We start from the raw sequence: 21,283 nt of genomic DNA, 5'->3' as shown, positions 1-21,283 counted from the left end.
GGAAACCAACTTAAAGAAACTCTGCTGCCCGGCTGTCATTGGCTTGTTTTGGCTACAGCTTTAATACCTGCATCTGAGCGTTCCTGTGCTCCAGCATTCACAACATTTCAGTGGTATCCAGACTGTCATCTGACCATCCACAGGGCCAATACCTACCACAGGTACCTGTGCCACTCCTCATCCGGCTACACACTGTCATTAACTCCAGGGGGTATTGGACAGGAGATGTAAGGGAAGCCCTTGTCAGATGTAAATATAAATGTATTTAAGATACAGTAGTTACCAATATGGGGCCCTTTGAGTAAGTGGGGCTGTTCTGCAACACCCATTAATGTTACAAGAAAAGATGGCTGTCCCCACAGCTCTGAGCTCTTATCATAGAGACTATGAAGGAGTATGAAGAGTCATTTATGAGGATCAGTGACTATGAAACGCCAGATTGGACTTACTCTCCAATAGGGATGAGCCGAACACCCCCCGGTTCGGTTCGCACCAGAACTTTCGAACGGACCGAAAATTAGTGCGAACTTTAGAACCCCAATGAAGTCTATGGGACTCGAACGTTTAAAATAAAAAGTGCTAATTTTAATGGCTATTAAAGTGAAAAAAAAATGTTAAATATTCCTTTAAATATGGTGCCTGGGGGGTGTCTATAGTATGCCTGTGAAGTGGCACGTGTTTCCCGCGTTTAGAACAGTCCCTGCACAAAATGACAATTAACGGAAAAAAAGTCATTTAAAACTGCTTGCAGTTTTAATGTTATATCTGGTTCCAGCAATATGGATGAAAATCCTTGAGAAAAATGGCATGGGTAGCCCCCCCCCCCCCCCGCCTATTACCAGCCCCTTTGGGTCTTGTATGGATATTAAGGGGAACCCTGTACCCAAATTAAAAAAAGGAAAGGTGTGGGGCCCCCAGGCCCTATATACTCAAAACAGCAGTATACAGGCGGTGCAAACAAGACAGGGACTGTGTAGGTTTGTTGTGTTAAGTAGAATCTGTTTGTAATTTTGAACTGGTACATTTTGAAAGTGGAGCTCCAGTCAAAAAATCTATTTTTAAGCTTTTTGGAAAACATGGGAAGGGTTATCACCCCTGTATAATTTTTTTTGCCGTCCATCTTTTTTCGTCTCACTTCCTGTTGTCTCCCTCTGTTTGCAAGCAGGAGACGTTTGTAAGTTGGATGTTTGAAAGTAAGGGCCTGCCCTATATGCTCTGCAGAAATGGGGGCCTAAGGTGTTGGTGTTGCCACAACACTGTAAGCCCTCAAAGTGACCCTTTTTGGGGAGCGCTGGAGTTCCCTGCTGGGAACGATTATATCAAGAATTGTAATTACATGCCATTGTTGAACAGTGGTAGAAAAATTGGGCCTTTGGTCGTTGTGGTGGTGGTGCTGGTGCCACGACACTATAAATCCTCAGTTACTCTTGCTGGGTGCAGGAAAGGGCCCTGCTGTGAAATATTATATCAAGAATTGTAATTACATGCCCCTGTTAAACAGGGGCTGAAAAATAGGGCCTTAGGCACTGGTTGCTGGTGCCACGACACTGCAACCTCTCCCATATACTCTAGTTGTAGTACAGGAATGAGCCCTGCTGCAAAGAATTGCATCAAAAATTGTAATTACATGCCCCTGTTAAACAGGGGCTGAAAAATTGGGCCTATACACTGCAACCTCTACCATATACTCTAGGTGGAGTGCAGAAATGAGCCCTGCTGCAAAGCATTGCATCAAAAATTGTATTACATGCCCCTGTTAAACAGAGGCTGAAAAATTGGGCCTTAGGCACTGGTGCTGGTGCCAAGACACTGCAACCTCTCCCATATACTCTAGTTGAAGTGCAGGAATGAGCCCTGCTGCAAAGCATTGCATCAAAAATTGTATTATATGCCCCTGTTAAACAGAGGGTGAAAAATTGGGCCTTAGGCACTGGTGCTGGTGCCACGACACTGCAACCTCTGCCATATACTCTAGTTGGAGTGCAGGAATGAGCCCTGCTGCAAAGCATTGCATCAAAAATTGTAATTACACGTCCCTGTTAAACAGGGGCTGAAAAATTGGGCTGGTGGCACTGGTGCTGGTGCCACGACACTGCAACCTCTCCCATATACTCTATTTGGAGTGCAGGAATTAGCCCTGCTGAAAAGTATTGCATCAAAAAATGTAATTACATGCCCCTGTTAAACAGGGGCTGAAAAATTGGGCTGGTGGCATCACCCAGAACCAAAAATGTTCTTCCAAGATATCAGCGGGATCATTGAGGAGGAAGAGGATAGTCAGTCAACATAACAGGACAGTCACTCAGCATCAGCATAGGCAGTCTTGAAGGGATGTGACATTTAAAAAAAAAATATTCAGTTTCATCAGCTTCAGGTGCTTGGTAGCTGGCGGTGATTAGGGATGAGCTTCGTGTTCGAGTCGAACGTACGTACGACTCGAACATTGGCTGTTCGTCCGTTCGGCGAAATCCGAACTCTTGGTCCGTTCGCATCAAAATTCGTGTGGCGCTCACGGCCCACAATGCACTGCGATGGCGCAGTGCATTGCTGGCTCATGATTGGCCAAGCATGCACTGTGACCCCGCATGCTTGGCCAATCGCAGCGCCAGCAGCGAGGAGAGCCATGATTGGCCACAGGCTTAGCTCAGGCTGTGTAGTGCACGCCCCACACTATATAAGGCCGCCTTTGAGGCGGCCTCGTGTAGTGTGTTGGCATCTGAAGCAGTGGGTGTTCTGTGTACCTTCAACACAGTTACACACCGATCGTTTTTGGCTGATTTCCTATCTTGCTCTTGTGTAGTGGTTATTGTCTGTGCCCTGACCGCAGTATACACCACTATATTCACCTCACCTATATAGCTAGTGATCTATCTTTTATAATAGAGCTTGCAGTCAGTAGTGTCAGGAGAGTGCGTGCTGTCTGCGTGCTCTGTACCCAGTACATACCGCTATAATCCACCTACATAGCTGTTCTCTATTTGAGCCCAATTGCCATCTGCAGGAGTTATTGGAAGTTGTGTGTGCCTCCAGCACAGCACAGTATACATCTGTATATACCCCTTTATCTCTGCTGTTTTCTGGTTATTGTCTGCGTGCCCTGACCGCAGTATACACCGCAATATTCACCTCAGCCTAAGGCCCAATTTTTCTTCCCCTGTTTAACAGGGGCGTTTAAGTACAATTTTTGATGCAATGCTTTGCAGCAGGGCTAATTCCAGCAAAAAAACTAGAGTATATGGAAGAGGTTGCAGTGTGGTGGCACCAGCAGCAGTGCCTAAGGCCAAATTTTTCTGCCCCTGTTTAACAGGGACATGTAATTACAATTCTTGATATAATATTTCACAGGAGGGCCCCTTCCTGTGCCCACCCAGAGTAACGGTGAGGACTTATAGTGTTGTGGCACCAGCACCACAACCACCAAAGGTAAATTTTTCTACCACTGTTCAACAATGGCATGTAATTACAATTCTTGATATAATCGTTCACAGCAGGGCGCTCCAGCGCCCACCAAGAGTCACTTTCAGGGCTTACAATGTTGTGGCAAAACCAACACCTTGTTCCGCCATTTCTGCAGAGCATATAGGGCAGGCCCCTACTTTCAAACATCCAACTTACAAACATCTCCTACTTGCAAACGGAAGGAGACAGCAGCAAGTGAGATGAAAAAAGATGGACGACAAAACAAATTATACAGGGGTGATAACCCTTCCCTATGTTTTCCAAAAAGCTTAAAAATAGTTTTTTTGACTGGAGCTACACTTTAAAAATGTACCAGTTGAAATTACAAACAGATTCAACTTAACACAACAAACCTACACAGTCCCTGTCTTGTTTGCACCGCCTGTATACTGCTGTTCTGAGTATATAGGGCCTGGGGGCCACACGCATTTCCTTTTTTTAATATGGGTACAGGGTTCCCCTTAATATGCGTACAAGACCCAAATAGGCTGGTAATGGGCAGGGAGGGCTACCCATGCCATTTTTCTCAATGATTTTCAACCATATTGCAGGAACCAGATATAACATTAAAACCGCAAGCAGTTTTAAATGGTGTTATTTCCGTTTAATGTCATTTTGTGCAGGGACTGTTCTAAACACGGGAAACACGTGGCACTTCACAGACATACTACAGACACCCCCCAGGCACCATATTTAAAGGAATATTTCACTTTTTTTTTCACTTTCATTGTCAGTAAAATCAGTGCTCCCGCCAAAACGGCCATTTTTAAAAACATTTTAGGCATTGACCCATGTCCCCTGGGGCAGGAGGCAGGTCCCCAAACCCTTTTTAGGACAGTATCTTGCATATTAGCCGTTAAAATTAGCACTTTCCATTTTGAACGTTCGAGTCCCATAGACTTCAATGGGGTTCTAACGTTCGTAACGAACATGGGGTCCGTTAGAAAGTTCTGGTACGAACCGAACCGGGGGGTGTTTGGCTCATCCCTAGCGGTGATCCAAGAATGATTCATCTTTATGAAGGTCAGCCGATCAACCGAGTCAGTGGACAGGTGCACCCTGTGATCAGTTACAAAGCCACCAGCAGCACTGAAGGTGCATTCTGAAAGAACGCTTGATGCAGGACAGGCCAGTAGCTCAATTGCATACTGTGCAAGCTCTGACCAGTGATCCATCCTCAAGACCCAGTAAGCCAGAGGATTTTCGGTGGGAAAGGTGTCCAAGTCTGACCTTGCCCCTAGGTATTCATGCTCCTGTAAATCAGACGCTGGCGATGGTTGCTGGAACCGATCATACCTTGGGGCTGCGGACTAAAAAATTGTCTGAACGCATCGGTCAGACAGCCACCTTCTCCACCACTCCTTCTGTGACTGACTGGAGGCTCAGCAAAATGTTGTCCAGGACCAGGAGTTTGTAACCTCCCAGTCTCTGGGAACGCGTTACACAGACCTTTCTGCAAGGCCTCCCGGAGATGTCTCATCCTCTGCTCCCTCTGCGATGGCAAGATAAGGTCGGCAACCTTACCCTTGTACCGTGGATCAAGGAGAGTGGCCAGCCAGTAATGGTCCCTCTCCTTGATCCGAAGAATACGAGGATCCTTCCGCAGGCTTTGCAGGATCAGGGAGGCCATGCAGCGTAGGTTAGCTGAGGCATTCGGTCTGGAGTCCTCTGGGTCACTAAGGACAACATGATCTGCAGCCACCTCCTCCCAGCCAATGATTTTCAGCCACATAGAAGTCCACAGGTTTCTTGGGAGTGTAAATCGTCCCTAAAAGACTGCTGCTGCTGATGCTGAGTGCGAGGCTCCACCTCCATGCTGACAAAATCCTCCTCCTCCTCCTCTTCCTGTGTGATGGGTGGGACAGCAGGAACACTGTCTAGATAAAGGGGGCCTTGAGAGGCAAGGAAGTCCTCCTCTTCCTGCCTCTGTTCTGCCTCAAGTGGCCTGTCCATTATTCCACGCAGCGTATGCTCCAACAGGTGGACAAGAGGTACAGTGTCACTGATGCATGCACTGTCACTGCTCACCATCCTTGTGGCCTCCTCAAATAGTGACAGGACAGTGCATGCATCCCTGATCATGCCCCACTGGCGTGGTGAAAAAAAAAACAAGCTCCCCTGACCCTGTCCTGGTGCCGTAGTTGCACAGGTACTCAATGATGGCCCTCTGCTGCGTGCGCAGCCGCAGCAGCATGGCCAACGTTGAGTTCCACCTGGTGGGCATGTCACATATAAGGCGGTTCTTGGGCAGGTTCAACTCCTTTTGGAGCTCAGCCAGCCAAGCACTGGCATTAAATGATCGACGGAAATGAACACAAAGTTTCCTGGCCCACCTCAGGACATCCTGTAAGCCTGTGTACCTGCCCAAGAACGGCTTCACCACCAGGTTAAGGACGTGAGCCACACAGGGCACATTGGTCAGTTGTCCTTGTCCGAGGGCGGAGAGGAGGTTGGTGCCATTGTTGCAAACCACCGAGCCGGAATTGCCTTTCGTAAGAAAAAGTGGCGTTTGGGGACCTGCCACTGAGGAATTGCACATTGCAAAAACTCACGGAAAGGGGCGGAGTTTACCAACTGAAAAGGCAGCAGTTGAAGTGCTAGCAATTTAGCCAAGCTAGCATTCAACCACTGGGCATGTGGATGGCTGGGAGTGAACATCTTTTAACGGTCCAGCAGCTGGGGCAGGGAAATTTGCCTGCTACAATCAGACGTGGGTGTACTGCTAGCAGAGTGCCTGCAAATACTTGGCTGTGACACACCTAATTCCACACCTTCATTCCTCTCAGTGCAGGTTTCAGAGAGGACTGATCCTGCCTGCAGCCAATTATGGCTCTCCTCACTGCCGGTGCTGTGATTGGCCAAGCAATGCGGGGTCACAGTGCATGCTTGGCCAATCATGAGCCAGCAATGCACTGTGATGATAAGTGCATTGTGGGCTGTGAGCGCCACGCAAATTTGGAGCGAATGGCCCATAACATTCGGTATTCGCCGAACGTGTGAACAGCCAGTGTTCGACTCGAACACCAAGCTCATCCCTAGTGGAAAACCTGTAGCCGTGTCCAGCATTACCAAAACGCAGTGTCCTTGTGGGATCAAGAGATGGAGAAAATGTGATCTGTCCCAGGGAGCTCGTTAAGGCGGTTTATTATTATTATTATACAGGATTTATATAGCGCCGACAGTTTACGCAGCGCTTTACAACATTGGTTTATATTCCTCATTGAGGTAAGAGCTCATTGAGGAAGATCACATATAGTAGAATCATTCATTACAAGAATTGTTTTTCACGAGATTTGTAGATCATACGGATTTTGTCACATTGTTTGAAAAGGACTTTCTTTCACAGCAATTGAACAATCGTTATCATTATAATTTTTGTGCATTTTTTGATGGATTTTGTCACAGTAATCATTTCAGTGTAATCCAATTATAGGAAGTTGCGCTGATCACTATTACATTTATACCCATTTTTTGTGCACTGTCTACACTAATGGTCTAGCAGCAACTTTCACATATATTCTATTCACTTATATTTGATTTTATTTGTTTGTTCACTTAGTGGCGCGAGGGATTACACTATTTTTCCAGTGAAGTGAACAGCCTCAGATGATACACAGAGATGAAACAAATCCTCCTACATACGTTTTACATGTATATCTGCTGTCTTTCCTGTTATATATTCTTTAAAAAGTGCATATTGTGTTTCAAATCTTTCTTCCTGTTTCAGCAGTAGGAGGGGAGTCTGGACATACTCTGTGTGTGAGCTGATTGGAGGAGAGGTATCCCCCCTCCACATAGGCAGGGACAATGAAACTTGCAAATATGCAGTCTGAATAGACAACTCTCTGCTAATCTATCCCTAAGCTCCCTTGTGACACAAATTTTAGGCTGCTTTTATCTTGTGTGTTGGAGAACTTGTCAAAAGTTCTCATGCTGATAACAGAGGAACGGAGCAGCAGAAAGACACTGCACTTAGAGCTTTGGAGAGAGATAAGTAAACACTGCAGATATATGTGCCCAGGTCAGATTTCATGAATGGGGTTTACAACCAGTTTAAACACTTAAGGACCGACCCCACATACATATACTGCGGCAGGGCGGCCCTTAAGTGCAAAATCACTTACCTGTACGTGATTCCTTGGATCGGCTCTGGGGCGCGTGCGTGTGCCGCTGGAGCCGTGCTCCCGCTGTGATTGGACACAGCAGGAGCCAATCAGCGGGTCCAGAGGCTGCGGCGGCTTCCGGTCACCCGTGATTGTTGAAGAGGGGCAGAGCGGCGGTCTGCTTATGAAAAGACGGCAGGCCGCCATTCTGTCAGAGAGGAAGAGAGAGATCTTGTGCTCCGGCTAATCAGGAACACAGATGCCTCTTTTCCTCCAGTCAGTCCATCCCCCACACAGTTAGAAATTATTCCCTAGGAGCACACTTAACCCTTTGATCGCCCCTGATGCTAGCCCCTTCCCTGGCAGTGTCATTTATACAGTGACAGTGCATTTTTTTTAGAACTGATCACTGTATTGGTGTCACTGGTTCCCAAAAAGTGGTGGCAGATTTGTCCTCCACAATGTCGCAATCCTGCTAAAAATCGCTGATCGCTGCCATTATTAGTAAAAGCAATAAAAAATAAATAAAAAGTCCATAAATATATCCCAAAGTTTGTGGATGCTGTAACTTTAGCACAAACCAGTCGATATACGCTTTTTGGGATTTTTTTTTTTTAAACCAAATATACCGTATGTATCGGGGTATAACACGCAGCGGCGTATAACATGCACCCCAAGTTTAGGAGGGCATTTTAAGGAAAAAAGTTTTAGGAGGGAAGTTTAAGGAAAAAAAAACTTACATTTAAATGCCAGTCAATGCAGCCTTATCAGTGTGCATCTGCAGCCTTGTCCATCATTGCAGAATGATCAGTGTCATTTGCAGCTTGCCCCACGCTGTTTGCAGCTTTGCAGTGTCATTTGCAGCTTGGCCATGTTTAAATTTCCCGCTGCCGAGACAGACCGAGCGAGCGCCGCCGAAAAATACCGAGCCGACTTGCTCGGCTCCGCTCGTAGTCCCGCCTCCCTGCTGTTTCTCTAGCGAGCGCTGCCGAAAAAGACCGAGCCGCCTGTACTGTGTATTCGGCTGGGCTCCGCTCGCAGTCCCGCCCAGTATGGGCGGGACTGCAAGCCGAGCCGAGCCGAGTACACAGTACAGTTGGCTCGGTCTTTTTCGGCAGCGCTCGCTAGAGAAACAGCAGGGAGGCGGGACTACGAGCGGAGCCGAGCAATCGGCTCGGTATTTTTCGGCGGCGCTCGGTATTTTTCGGCGGCACTCGGAATTTTTCGGCCGCCCACGGTATTTTTCGGCCGCGCACGGTATTTTTCGGCTGCGCTCGGTATTTTTGACTCGCAGACAGTGGGGATCGGCGTATAACACGCACCCACAACTTTCCCCCGATTTTAAGGGGGAAAAAGTGCGTGTTATACGCCGATAAATACGGTATGTAGCAGAGTACAAATTGGCCTAAATTGATGAAGAAATTTGATTATTTACTTCTTTTTTATTGGATGTGTTTTATAGCAGAAAGTAAAAATATATATATCTTTTTTTTTTTTCAAAATTGACGCTATTTTTTTTGGTTTCGCAAAAAATAAAAACCACAGAGGTGATCAAATACCACCAAAAGAAAGCTCTATTTGTGGGAAAATATTGAGTACAGTGTTGCATGTCCACACAATTGCCAGTTAAAGCCATGCAGTGCCGTATCGCAAAAATGGCCTGGTCAGGAAGGGAGGAGTAAAACCTTCCGGAGCTGAAGTGGTTAAGTATTTTTCCACTTTTAAACCCTTTATTTTACTGTTATTTATGTCTATTTTTTTTAAACATATTTTCTGTAAATATTTTAATAAATTATCAAATATTTTTTACATTATTACCATTTATTTAAATATTGTAATTTTTTTTCTGCACCTCTTTTTTTTATTTTCGCTGAAGAAATGTTTAAAAATCAGCGAAGGAGAAAAACCCCCTCGCTCATCAAAACAATCCCTATATTTCTCCACAAAATAAATAATCAAATAAAGTGATAAATAAACAATCAGGTAATAAAGGAGGCAGCTATTACCTGAAAATGCACTCATTAAACTGTAAAAAAATGTTTAAAAATCATGAAGCTGGACCACTGAATAATTAGAAATGAAATAACATTGTCTCTGTGAAGAATCTATAGCAGTGTGAACTCTGTTACATTCCTGTCTGGATGAGGCAGCAAGCAATAAATACTTTTTTTTTTTTTTTTAGATGTCAGAGTTACACCAACAGATTCTTTAAAAGGTGCAGGTTTCTGTTAAAACACATAGCGGTGTGTGAGCAGAGGTTTAATTATTCAGTAAACCTTCCTCAGTCATAATCACTCTCAGTCTGCCACTGCTTAAATTGTTGTCCTGCAAACTGAAAAATCTCTTCACAGGGTGAGGCTGTGAGCATAATAATCAAATACTGCTGGCAGTGATGTGATCGGACAGTGGAACTATCACAGTTGGACATGTCTATCTGTTCAGCATTCATACCATCTCTCCCTCGCTATTAATGACTATCAGGTGGGCCTCCCTCTCCTCACAGTCTTTCTTGGAGACGTTCCATGGTCGTGAGTCTGAAGACAAGTAGTAACAGCTGATTCCATACCGCCTCCATTCCTCATTGCATAATGGATCATAAAATCCTGAGGGAGCAAGAAAGAGGATTATGATGAGGGTCATGCTAGATTGTCATGGTTATTACCGGACCATTCAGCCAAGAGGGTAAAATTATAATAAAAGGAAATCACAGATAAAAGACATCACATCCCTGAGTCAGACCCTGGAGTCTTATATGTCTCAGAAATGCCATCAATGAGATCTCCCCGTTAGCCCTTGTACACACGGTCGGAGAATCCGTCGGAATGTGTCCTATCGGACCGTGTCGTCGGATAATCCGACTGTGTGTGGTATGCATCGGATTGATTCCGTCGGAATATCAGTCGGACCCAATTTTCCAACATGTTGGAAATATTTCCCAACCAACTGGGCCGGTCGGACATACTCCGATCATGTGCAGAGAATTTTGATCGGACCAAGTGCCACGCATGCTCAGATCAAATTCCTACATCAAAGCTATTGGCTACTAGCCTGAATGTAGTCCCGTCGTAACGAAATTACGTCATCACGTTCTGAAAGATCGGATTTTTCGCCAACTTTGTCCGACCGCGTGTATGCAACAGTTTCAGACAAGATCCGACGGACAAAATGCGACGGGCAAAATCCGACGCATTTGTTGTGGAAATCTCCGACCGTGTGTACAGGGGCCTAGAATTATTGGCTCTGATCCTGCACATCCGGGAGTTTTTTGTCTCCACCCAACTTTATGTGTCACAACTTTTCTTACATTCTCCATGATATAAAATACATACAAATTCCATCAGAAATACTGGGGGACCATTAAAATGGGCACAGCAGGCAGACTTAGGAACTCAGAGCAGGAAATGGTGGGACTCACCTATAATGATCACTGCAGGTCTACATACCAATAAACTCAGCACCGTGATGGTGGGAATTTCTCATAATGGACAACATAGGTTTTACAAATCTGGGAATTAACTGCAGTAGTGGTGGGAACTCCTCATAATGGGCAAATCAGTTGCTCAGACCCAGGTACTCATAAAAGGGTGTAGCAGAGCGTTCCAGAGAGAAGTCTTGTTCGGGGTTTATACATCTCGCAGTCTCCTTTCATACACATTCGGGGATTTTTGATCCATGGTCCAGTTACGGATCTTAGTCCTCTCCCCCAGGCCAATTTAAAGTCACCTGAGACAGACAACCAGTTTGGCCTAGGAACCTTAGCCCTTGTACACACGGTCGGAAATTCCGACAACCAAATCCGTCGGATTTTGTCCGAAACTGTTGCATAAACACGGTCAAAGTTGTCGGAAAATCCGATCGTTCAGAATGTGATGACGTTATTTCGTTACGACGGGACTATGATCAGGCTAGTAGCCAATAGCTTTGGTGTAGGAATTTGATCTGAGCATGCGTGGCACTTTGTCCGATCGGAATTCTCTACAAACGATCGGACAAAGTTCACGTTGTCGGAAAATTTTACAGCCAAGCTGGAAAACGTGGTCTGTCGGATATTCCGACGGAAACAGTCTGATGGAGCCCACACATGGTCGGATTATCCGACAACACGGTCTGATCGGACATTTTCCGTCGGAATGTCGGACCGTGTGTACAAGGGCTTAGACAACTTCTGTCTAGGAGAGCAAAAGGTTGGTAAAAGCTATTAAGCTGCGTATGTGGAAGCTGACAAGCTGTAGGCTTTCTCGGCCTGGTAGTTGGGACCTGTAAATATTGTGTAATTAGTGCTGAGACACGGCTAGGTTTTTGTTCGGCTATTTTTGTTCCTATTTGTTTTTTTGGAACACTATACAGCACCTGTATATAGACTTGTATATATCACAGATAAACATTGCAGTGTTTGTCACTACCTCATTGGATTTGGTATCTGTGCCTAAAAGACTGCTCATCCCAGGGAGCTTTGTACCTGATACCTGTCCCCCAGGTTAAATATGGTGGAGACTGCGACCAGCATTAGTAAGTTACTACTTAAAGGGCCAGTACCTAAAGTGACTAAACACGGAATCCTCAAACAAATGGTGCTATCCAATGCTGCACAACAGCAAACTAAATCTATTATACAGGAGCAATCATAGAGGCTGTTTGAACAGCTAGCCACTGAAGCAAGAGCAGATAGGTAAACCCTTACTAAGGTTGTGGAGACTCTAGCACAGTGATCACCTGCTAAAATTGATGACGTTGGAGACAAGCCCTCAGTCATCCATGTATGTCGATTTCTTTCCAAGATGACTGAAGATGATGATCCAGAGGCCTTTTTGCTAACATTTGAACGCATCGCTGAAAGAGAACGTAGGCCTAAAACCCAGTGGGCAGGTCTGGTCACCCCCTTGCTTTCTGGAGAATAGCAGAAGGCCTACTATGATCTGGAGTCGGCAGAAGCAGGAGACTATGAGAAGGTCAAGCAGGAAATATTGGTGCGACTCGGTGTCACATTGGCAGTTCGAGCACAGCAGGTCCACAGCTGGTTCTTCCAAGACGAGAGGTCCCCAAGATTGAAGATGTTCGACCTAATCCACCTGGTGGGGAAACCGGGCAGTGTCCCTGTCTGGGCCACAAATAGTGGAGCGTGTAGCCATGGCCCGATTCCTGAGATCACTACCAGTTCCCCTGCAGAAGTGGGTGAGTCAAGGAGACCCCAAGTCGGCAAACAACCTGGTGGAGCTCGTGGAGAGATACTTTGCTGCAGAGAGCCTGGTCACCCCCCCCTACAGCCACACAAACTTTCCACCCAAAGCCACGGTCTCACCAGGCAACAGGTAAGAATGTTCCAGGGGGAGTGGGTGGTAAGCATGGCAAGGAGATGGGGGGGGGGGGGGGGAGAATTTTTGGTGCCAGAGTTGAAGTTTGATGTCCCAAACAAGGGAAGCCATGGCCTGTCAGCAAATCAAATTGGGTCAACATCAGGTGTTTCCATTGCCAGGAACTGGGACATGTTGCAACAAACTGTCCATTGACAGATGAACTTATGCAGTGTGATGTATATTATAGAAGGCAGTCTATGTTTTCTGCTGTTTCATGCGCTGCAGTGCCAAGTGTAGGAAGACACATGTGCCAAATGACTATAAATTATAAGCCTATTATGGCATTTCTGGACTCTGGAAATCTAGTGACTTTGGTTAAAGCTAAGATGGTCGAAAAAAAAGTTTCTGTGATCTGTGTACATGGGGATACCTGGGAGTATCCTACAGCCACTGTAAACTTTAAAACTGACTTTGGTACAGTGACACATCCTGTCGGACTTGTGCCCCACTTGGTGCATGAAGACATCATTGGTAGGGAATGCCCTAAGTTTTCAGAACTCTGGGATCGTACCAACTCGGTCACAGTAACTGACTCAGTAGCAGAGGCAGAACTCCTGGACAGCACTGACAATGTGGGTTCAAGAGACTTCTCTCAGGGTTCCCTGTGTCTTCCTTTCTCAATTATGGCAGGAGAACTGGAGGAGCCTGAGGAAGTCCCCACAAGCAGTGAAAGTGGACAGCCGTCTGCTGACTCTGAGGCTACATTAGAGTTTGCTGACCTTAATGTGCACAAGGAAAACTTTGGTACCGAGCAGAGAAAAATCCCTACCCTTGCCAGGGCCTGGGAAAATGTAATAGTAATTATGATATACCTGTTGAACCAGGGGGCAGGCCCTGTTTTCCTTATTTCAGCAGAAATTAGGTTGACCGCACGCTCCACTATTTGTGGCCCAGACAGGGACACTGCCTGGTTTCCCCACCAGGTGGATTAGGTCGAACATCTTCAATCTTGGGGACCTCTCGTCTTGAAAGAAACAGCTGTGGACCTGCTGTGCTCGAACTGCCAATGTGACACGAGTCGCACCAATATTTCCTGCTTGACCTTCTCATAGTCTCCTGCTTCTGCCGACTCCAGATCATAGTAGGCCTTCTGCTATTCTCCAGAAAGCAAGGGGGTGACCAGACCTGCCCACTGGGTTTTAGGCCTACATTCCCTCTCAGCGATGCGTTCAAATGTATGGTGCATGCAAAAAAAGATGACATTTTTGAACAATTGGTAGTCCCTAAGCCATACAGACAGGTGATGTTGGAACTTGTCCATGGGCACTTGCTAAGAGGTCATTTAGGGTTTGAGAAAACCACGGAAAGGGTGTTGCGCAGGTTTTACTGGCTTGGGATACAGAAAGATATTGAGAATTATTGTCAATCCTGTTCTGTGTGTCAAATGTCAGCCCCACTACCCCACTTCCAAAGTCCTTTAGTGCCCTTACTAGGGATGAGCTTTGAGTTCGAGTTGAACTCCTGTTCGACTCGAAAATTGCCTGTTCGCCGAACAGTGAACAATTTGGAGTGTTCGTGGCAAATTCGAAAAGCCGCGGAACACCCTGTAAAAGTCTATGGGAGCAATCTAAAGTGCTAATTTTAAAGGCTAATATGCAAGTTATTGTCATAAAAAGTGTTTTGGGAACCTGGGTCCTGCCCCAGGGGATATGGATCAATGCAAAAATACGTTTTAAAAAACTGTAGTTTTTTCAGGAGCAGTGATTTTAATAATGCTTAAAGTGAAACAATAAAAGTGTAATATTCCTTTAAATTTCGTACCTGGGGGGTGTGTATAGTATGCCTGTAAAGGGGCGCATGTTTCCTGTGTTTAAAACTGTCCCTGCACAAAGTATAATTTCTGCAGGAAAAAAAGTAATTTAAAATCACTCGCGGCTATAATAAATTGTCGGCTCCCCGTAATACAGAGAAGTCATTGATTAAAAAAAAAAAAAGCGTGGGGTTCCCCCAAATTCAATTACTAGGCCCTTCAGGTCTAGTATGGATTTTAAGGGGAACTCCAAGCCAAATTTTAAAAAAAATGGCGTGGAGGTCCTCCCAAAAATCCATACCAGACCCTTTATCTGAGCACGCAACCTGGCAGGCCGCAGGAAAAGAAGGGGGACGAGAGAGCGCCCCTCCTCCTGAACCGTACCAGGCCACATGCCCTCAACATTGGGAGGATGCTTTGGGGGTCTGTGACCCCTCAAAGCACCATGTCCCCATGTTGATGAGGACAAGGGCCTCATCCCCACAACCCTGGCTGATGGGTGTGGGGGTCTGCAGGCGGGGGGCTTATCAGAATCTGGAAGCCCCCTTTAACAAGGGGACCCCCAGATCCTGGCCCCCCCCAGGACTTTTCCCAATGGTGTGTGTTTTTTAACAATTTTTTTACACTTTCTTTGTGAAATGGTAGGGGTACTTTTGTACCCCCTTACCATTTCAAACAGGGAGGGCGGGATCTGGGGGTCCCCTTGTTAAAGGGGGCTTCCAGATTCTGATAAGCCCCCCGCCCACAGACCCCCACTACCCCCGGCCAGGGATGTGGGGATGAGGCCCTTGTCCCCATCAACATAGGGAAATGGTGCTTTGAGGGGTCACAGACCCCCAAAGCATCCTCCCAATATTGAGGGCATGTGGTCTGGTATGGTTCAGGAGGAGGGCGCTCTCTCGTCCCCCACCTCTTTTCCTGCGGCCTGCCAGGTTGCGTGCTCGGATAAAGGGTCTGGTATGGATATTTGGGGGGGGACCCCACGTCATTTTTTTTTTGACACAGGGTTCCCCTTAATATCCATACCAGACCTGAAGGGCCTGGTAATTTAATTTGGGGGAACACCACGCTTTTAAAAAAAAAAAAATGGTTTAATGATTTTCAATGACTGTTCATTATAGCTGCAAGTGCTTTTAAATTACTTTTTTTTCCTGCAGAAATTGCACTTTGTGCAGGGACAGTTCTAAGCACGGGAAACATGCGTCCCTTTACAGGCATACTATACACACCCCCCAGGTACGAAACTATACACACCCCCCAGGTACGAATTTTTTTCTGTGCTTTTACCTGCATTTTATTTTATTTTTTTAATTGGTAACAGTCTCTAATTTAAGAACCCAGAAATGTAGCTGGAACTCTCACTTATGCCGCGTACACATGATCAGACTATCCGGCGGACTTAGTCTGGCGGACAAACTGCCGGAAAGTCTGCCAAATTTTCCGAACGAGCGGACCTGCCCACACATTTTGAAATGAATGGTCTTGCCCACACACGGAGGAAATTTTGAACACGGCTCCAGGTAGCCGGGACTAGCGAAGGAAGCCTTCGGCGGCGAGATTGACGCATCGCTGGCCCCGTCACCTGGTATGGACTTAAAGGGGAAGCCCTACGCCGAAAAAACGGTGTGGGGGTCCTCCCAAGGTCCATATAAGACCATTATCCGAGCACGCAGCCCGGCTGGTCAGGAAAGGGGTGGGGACAAGCGAGCGCTCCCCCCCTCCTGAGCCGTACCAGGCCGCGTGCCCTCAACATGGGGGTGCTTTGGGGAAGGGGGGGCCGCGCGGCTGCCCCACCCCAAAGCACCTTGTCCCCATGTTGATTAGGACAAGGGCCTCTTCCTGACAACCCTGGCCGTTGGTTGTCAGGGTGTGCGGGCAGGGGGCTTATTGAAATCTGGGAGCCCCCTTTAATAAGGGGGCCCCAGGATACCGGTCCCCCACCCTATGTGAATGAGTATGGGGTACAATGTATCCCTACCCTTTCACCTGTGAAAAAAATGTAAATAAAACACAACACACAAGGGTTAAAAATAATTTAACGCTCGCTCGTCCCCACCCCCTTTCCTGACCGGCCGGGTAGCATGCTCGGATAAGGGTCTGATATGGACCCGGGGGGGGGGGGGAACCCCCAAGCCGTTTTTTCATTTTTTCATTTTTTCCAGGTGACGGGGCCAGCTACTTGTCAATCTCGCCGCCTGAGGCGGCGACATTGACTTCCTTCACTAGTCCCGTCTACCTGGAGCCACGCTCAAAATGAATGGACATTCATTTCAAAAGTACGGCGGACTAGCACACACACAGCCGTATTGTCCGGCGGACTGCGAGTCCGGCAGACAGTTTTTGAGTCAAAACTACTTTCTAAGTCCGCCGGACTTTTGGGTAAAAAAAAGTCCGCCGGATAGTTTGATCGTGTGTACACAGCATTAGAGGAGGCTCAGCTTCCTTTCTGCACTGGCGTTACAGCATTGGAATGCAATTGTTTCAAGGTGAGAATCACCCCCACACAACCCCCCTGAAACAGGGTTCCACATATCATTTTGAGTTTGAATATTTTAGGAAATGTTTTCTTGTCCCTTTCTGTGGTGTACAACATACAATTATAAATTATTGGTGATTTTATATTTATCTGGAAATACATAGGTGCAGCCCTCAGTGGATCATTTGTGGGCCCTTGAAGAAATTGTGGATGAAATAATTTAGGATAAACATACTTTTCATGTTCTGGAGATCTTCGACCACTTTCTCCCGCAACTCCATAATCCTCTGATTGTGGCTGGAGTTAAAAGCTGAATAATCTGAAATACACAGAAGAGGAAATAACTTACTTCCTTTATACCAGAGGTCTCTAAACTATGGCCTGCTGCAAGATTTAATCTGGCCCGTAGCTAGAGTTTGCGGTCCCTCACATGCCTACAGTCTTCATTTCTTACCAACATCCACCCATCCCGGTCCCCGGTGCAGGTTCTCTCGGCTGCACTGGACTGCAGTTGCTAGGACTGCTTGTGTCCTAATAACCAATCAAATGCTAGTATTCACAGCAGGAGCACACTTCCTCCATCTAGACCTGCTCCCCCTGCGGCTACAGCCACACTCCTGGCCCTCTAGGCTCCCAGTCATGCTATAAGCATGTGAGATAAGGGTGGACTCTAAAGTACGGGAGACTCTGATGGTCATCCTGATGTAAGGAAGGACTCCAATGGGGACCCTTATGTAAGAGGGAATTCTGATGGAAAATGGACTATAATGGGAACTTTTTAAAAAAAAAAAAAGCCTGCGGCGTGTGAAACACACCCAAAAACTCCACCTGGTGCCAAAAAAAGTGCACAAACATAGAGTGACACAAAATGTGCAACGGGTGTTACACTGATCCTCCCTGGGAAGGACCTTACCCTGATCCCCCGGGGTGTGAGGTACTTCACTGGGTCCATCTGGCCAAAACCAGATGGACCCCCTTTCTCTGGAAGGTCTGCCGAAACAGACCCACCCAAGTACTCAGTTGGACTCCCACCAAAGGGTGACCCCATGAGAGAGGGCAAACCAAGCCAGAAGGCCATGTCTACCCTCTCCCAAGACTTTCAGGGTAGGCCCAAGGACCCACACCCTACTCATCACACTGTGACAAACGTGTAACATCAAACAAAAAATACAAAAGAGTTACAAACACAGGAGTAAAATAAATAGGAATGTGGGTAGAAGGAAGTGGGAGAAGCGAAAGAGTGGCCATAGTGCAGTACAATGACTGGCACTTCGGCCAGAAATAAAAAATCCCTCTGGTCCTAGCCAAAAGGCTCAGCCAAACTCTGGTATATGGGGAAAATCTGATACTCTCACGGGGCCTTTAATATAAGGGGTAATGTAAAGGGGACTCTGATGGGACTCCAATGTAATGGGGAAAACTTATGGAGACCCTGATGTAAGGAAAGAATGCGAAGGGCAGACTTTGATGGAGATTTTAAACCACACTTCGGAGTACCATGTTGAGGAGATGTTGCTGAGGCTTTTTCAGGCATGGTATCCTAAACATGTGTGGTTGGTTTAATTTTTAATCGAAATTCAGACACATTTTTTTTTTTTATTCGGAAATTTGAATGTATCTGACTTTTTCTGACACAAAGGATGGGGTTACGCAACAAGAACAGGATGGTTCTGCAAACTTCACACCTCCCATACTTTGGAACCTTGCTTTGGACCCTGCTAGAACCAAACCCAGATGTCTTTGGCTTATCGCTAACAGAGGCGAGTCTAGTTTAAGAATACGCCGCTATCCATTAAGAAGAATCCTCAATACATTGAAGCAATGACCAAAGCTCCCAATCTTCTACATGCTTCAGAAAAACTCCCCCATTCTTTGTGGGTTCATGAATAGGGACTGGATACAGAAGGTGATTTAGAATATTTAGATAACAGCTACCAAAACTTTCCTAATATACATGAGTAGTACATAATTACTCATGATTTGATCTGTTAAATTATGCTTCACGTTAGACTCTGAGAAAGAGAGGAAAACCAATATCAATTAGTATATTCAGGTTTATCATTATACACCCCTCTATACTCTACATACATTCATTCAAAACGCACCCACTACCCTGTAGGCAGGGGCCTAATTGTGGAGCACCTACTTTGCCAAGTTCTACCTCATGTTGTATTTCTGTACTGTTTTTACTGAGCAATTCTGGTTAGTGGGTTTTATCTATTAAGCTGCCTAGAAGTCAGGCTGGGGTTAAGATGCCCGCTCTCAAGTGTTATCGTGGCTCTGCCCCCTTATGGAGGGCTGTAAATACAAGAGGAGGCAACCTATCAGAGTCCTTTTGATGGGGAATTGCACTGTAGGGACTGCAGACACGTGTACTGTATGTCTGCTATAACTTTTGGGGGCTCCCCCTTGGTGGGTAATCAGTCGGAGTACCATAGACGGGTTCATGGTCTTCACTCAGAGCAAAGTTCTTATTTGAAGGTATGAACTGGGGCAGACTGAAGTTAGGATGAGCTAGAGTTGTGTATGGAAGAATCCGTGAAAGACTGATCTTTATATTGTTTTGTACATGCACAAGTTTCCGATAAAAGTTCTAAAGTTCTAAGAAAGTGTCTGGCCCGATGCTCATTCAAAAGAAATGCATGCATAGCATATCAAAAGAGCAGGGCTGAAAATAATTTGGTGTGAACACATTATGATTTTTTTTCTGCAGTGGAGTGGAGAAGGTGATATTGCAGCTGTCAAGTGTAACTGGAGTTATGTTGGGTGATAAAGTAGCCAGTCAGAAGGAAATGGTGGTGACCTGGCTTGGGTGACAGAAGTCCCTTGTGGTGAGGAAGTTTGTGAGTTTAACCCACTTCCTAGCGAATTATGGCCCACATCCAGGGACTGATATTGCGACACAGGGTACCCCATGTACCCAGCCTGGAGGTCACCGAAGACTAGAGGAAAGGAGGGCCCTTGGGCGTGGAGAAGCTTGGAAACATGTAAAGAAATGATCTCTGTATGTGTCGGGGAGAAGCCTCGTAGTGGGAGTGAGGCGACATATCGGGCTGTGCTGGTGAGTAGGTTACAGGCTCCCCGGTACCCACTCAGAATTGCAGCATCCATTGGGAGAAGTCAGAGTACAGTTAAAGTGAAGTGTGGGTCACTAAGGAGTGTGACGTACCCAAAGAGTTTACTGTGCAAGCCAGACATGCTTGATTCTAAATTAGAGTGCAATCTTAAGACTGTTTTCCAGTGACCAAGGCCTGTGCTTGTGAGCACAGGCATTAGCAAGCACCAGGAGCACGTTAAGCCCTGACCACAACTCTACTCACCCCAATCAGGGGTCACACTCTTCTACTAAAGAGAAGAATCAAGCAGTCTGAACTCTGATTCTAGGGACTTAGACATGTGACCATAATGGAATTTTGGAGAAGCGGTGAACATGATTGTTACCATTTAGGATCACCATGAAACATGGTGTACTGGGCAGTGGACATCATATCTGATAATAGCTCTGCTTTAAAGCCCAACTTCAATTTAATAAAATACACTGCTGAGGACAAAAAAGGACCCATGATGTCAGGATCCACCCACTTCTGAAAAAAGGAGGGGACGTGTGATGTAATGGACCCATGATGTCAGAATACTCCTACTGCTGAGGAGAGAAGAGGATCCATGACTTCAAAGGTCCACGACATCAGGGCCCGCCCAATGCTGAGGGCAGAAAAAGGACTCTGATGTCCTGTAGCCAGATGGGAAACCTGACCTGCCATGTTTGAATGGTGTGGTGGCTTCAGATTGTGCAACTCTGTCTCCACCCTTGTGTACAGTAGGTGTTTGCCTATTGCACTACAGTATTGTAATAAACCTGTTTTGGTGGAGTAACACTATGCTGGCTTCTTAGGCACTTGTTTAAGGGATTCATATACTGCACAAGCCGCACTATTTACCCCTTAGTGTTGGGCTGGTTGGAGTTCCTGAGGACCACATCAGCTTGCATTAGTGACTACTAAAGACCTATACACATTGAGCGTTTTTTTTTTTTTTTTATCTCTTTAAATATTAGAGATGAACATCTTCTAGTAAGAGGCTGAGTGTTTTAGTGATGGGATCACATGGGGGAATATCCTTTTGTTTCCTCCTCCATAGAATT

At 46.2% G+C, this 21,283-nt stretch overlaps 1 protein-coding gene across 1 annotated transcript in view; it reads right to left on the bottom strand.

The window, feature by feature from the left end:
- LOC143962524 (asialoglycoprotein receptor 2-like) overlaps positions 1-21,283 on the bottom strand; it is a 46,592-nt gene that overhangs the window by 6,953 nt on the left and 18,356 nt on the right. The window contains exons 5-6 of the mRNA XM_077471798.1: positions 17,378-17,461; positions 10,014-10,165 (exon numbers count right to left, since the gene is read on the bottom strand). Coding sequence (XP_077327924.1) covers positions 10,014-10,165; positions 17,378-17,461 — 236 coding nt within the window. The remainder of the gene's footprint in view (positions 1-10,013; positions 10,166-17,377; positions 17,462-21,283) is intronic.

This window comes from Lithobates pipiens, unplaced genomic scaffold (genome assembly GCF_037356315.1).
Source record: "Lithobates pipiens isolate NorthernLeopardFrog02 unplaced genomic scaffold, aLitPip1_a1.2 Scaffold_8, whole genome shotgun sequence".
Lineage (NCBI taxonomy): Eukaryota > Metazoa > Chordata > Amphibia > Anura > Ranidae > Lithobates > Lithobates pipiens.
This window is presented reverse-complemented; position numbering and strand designations above follow the sequence as displayed.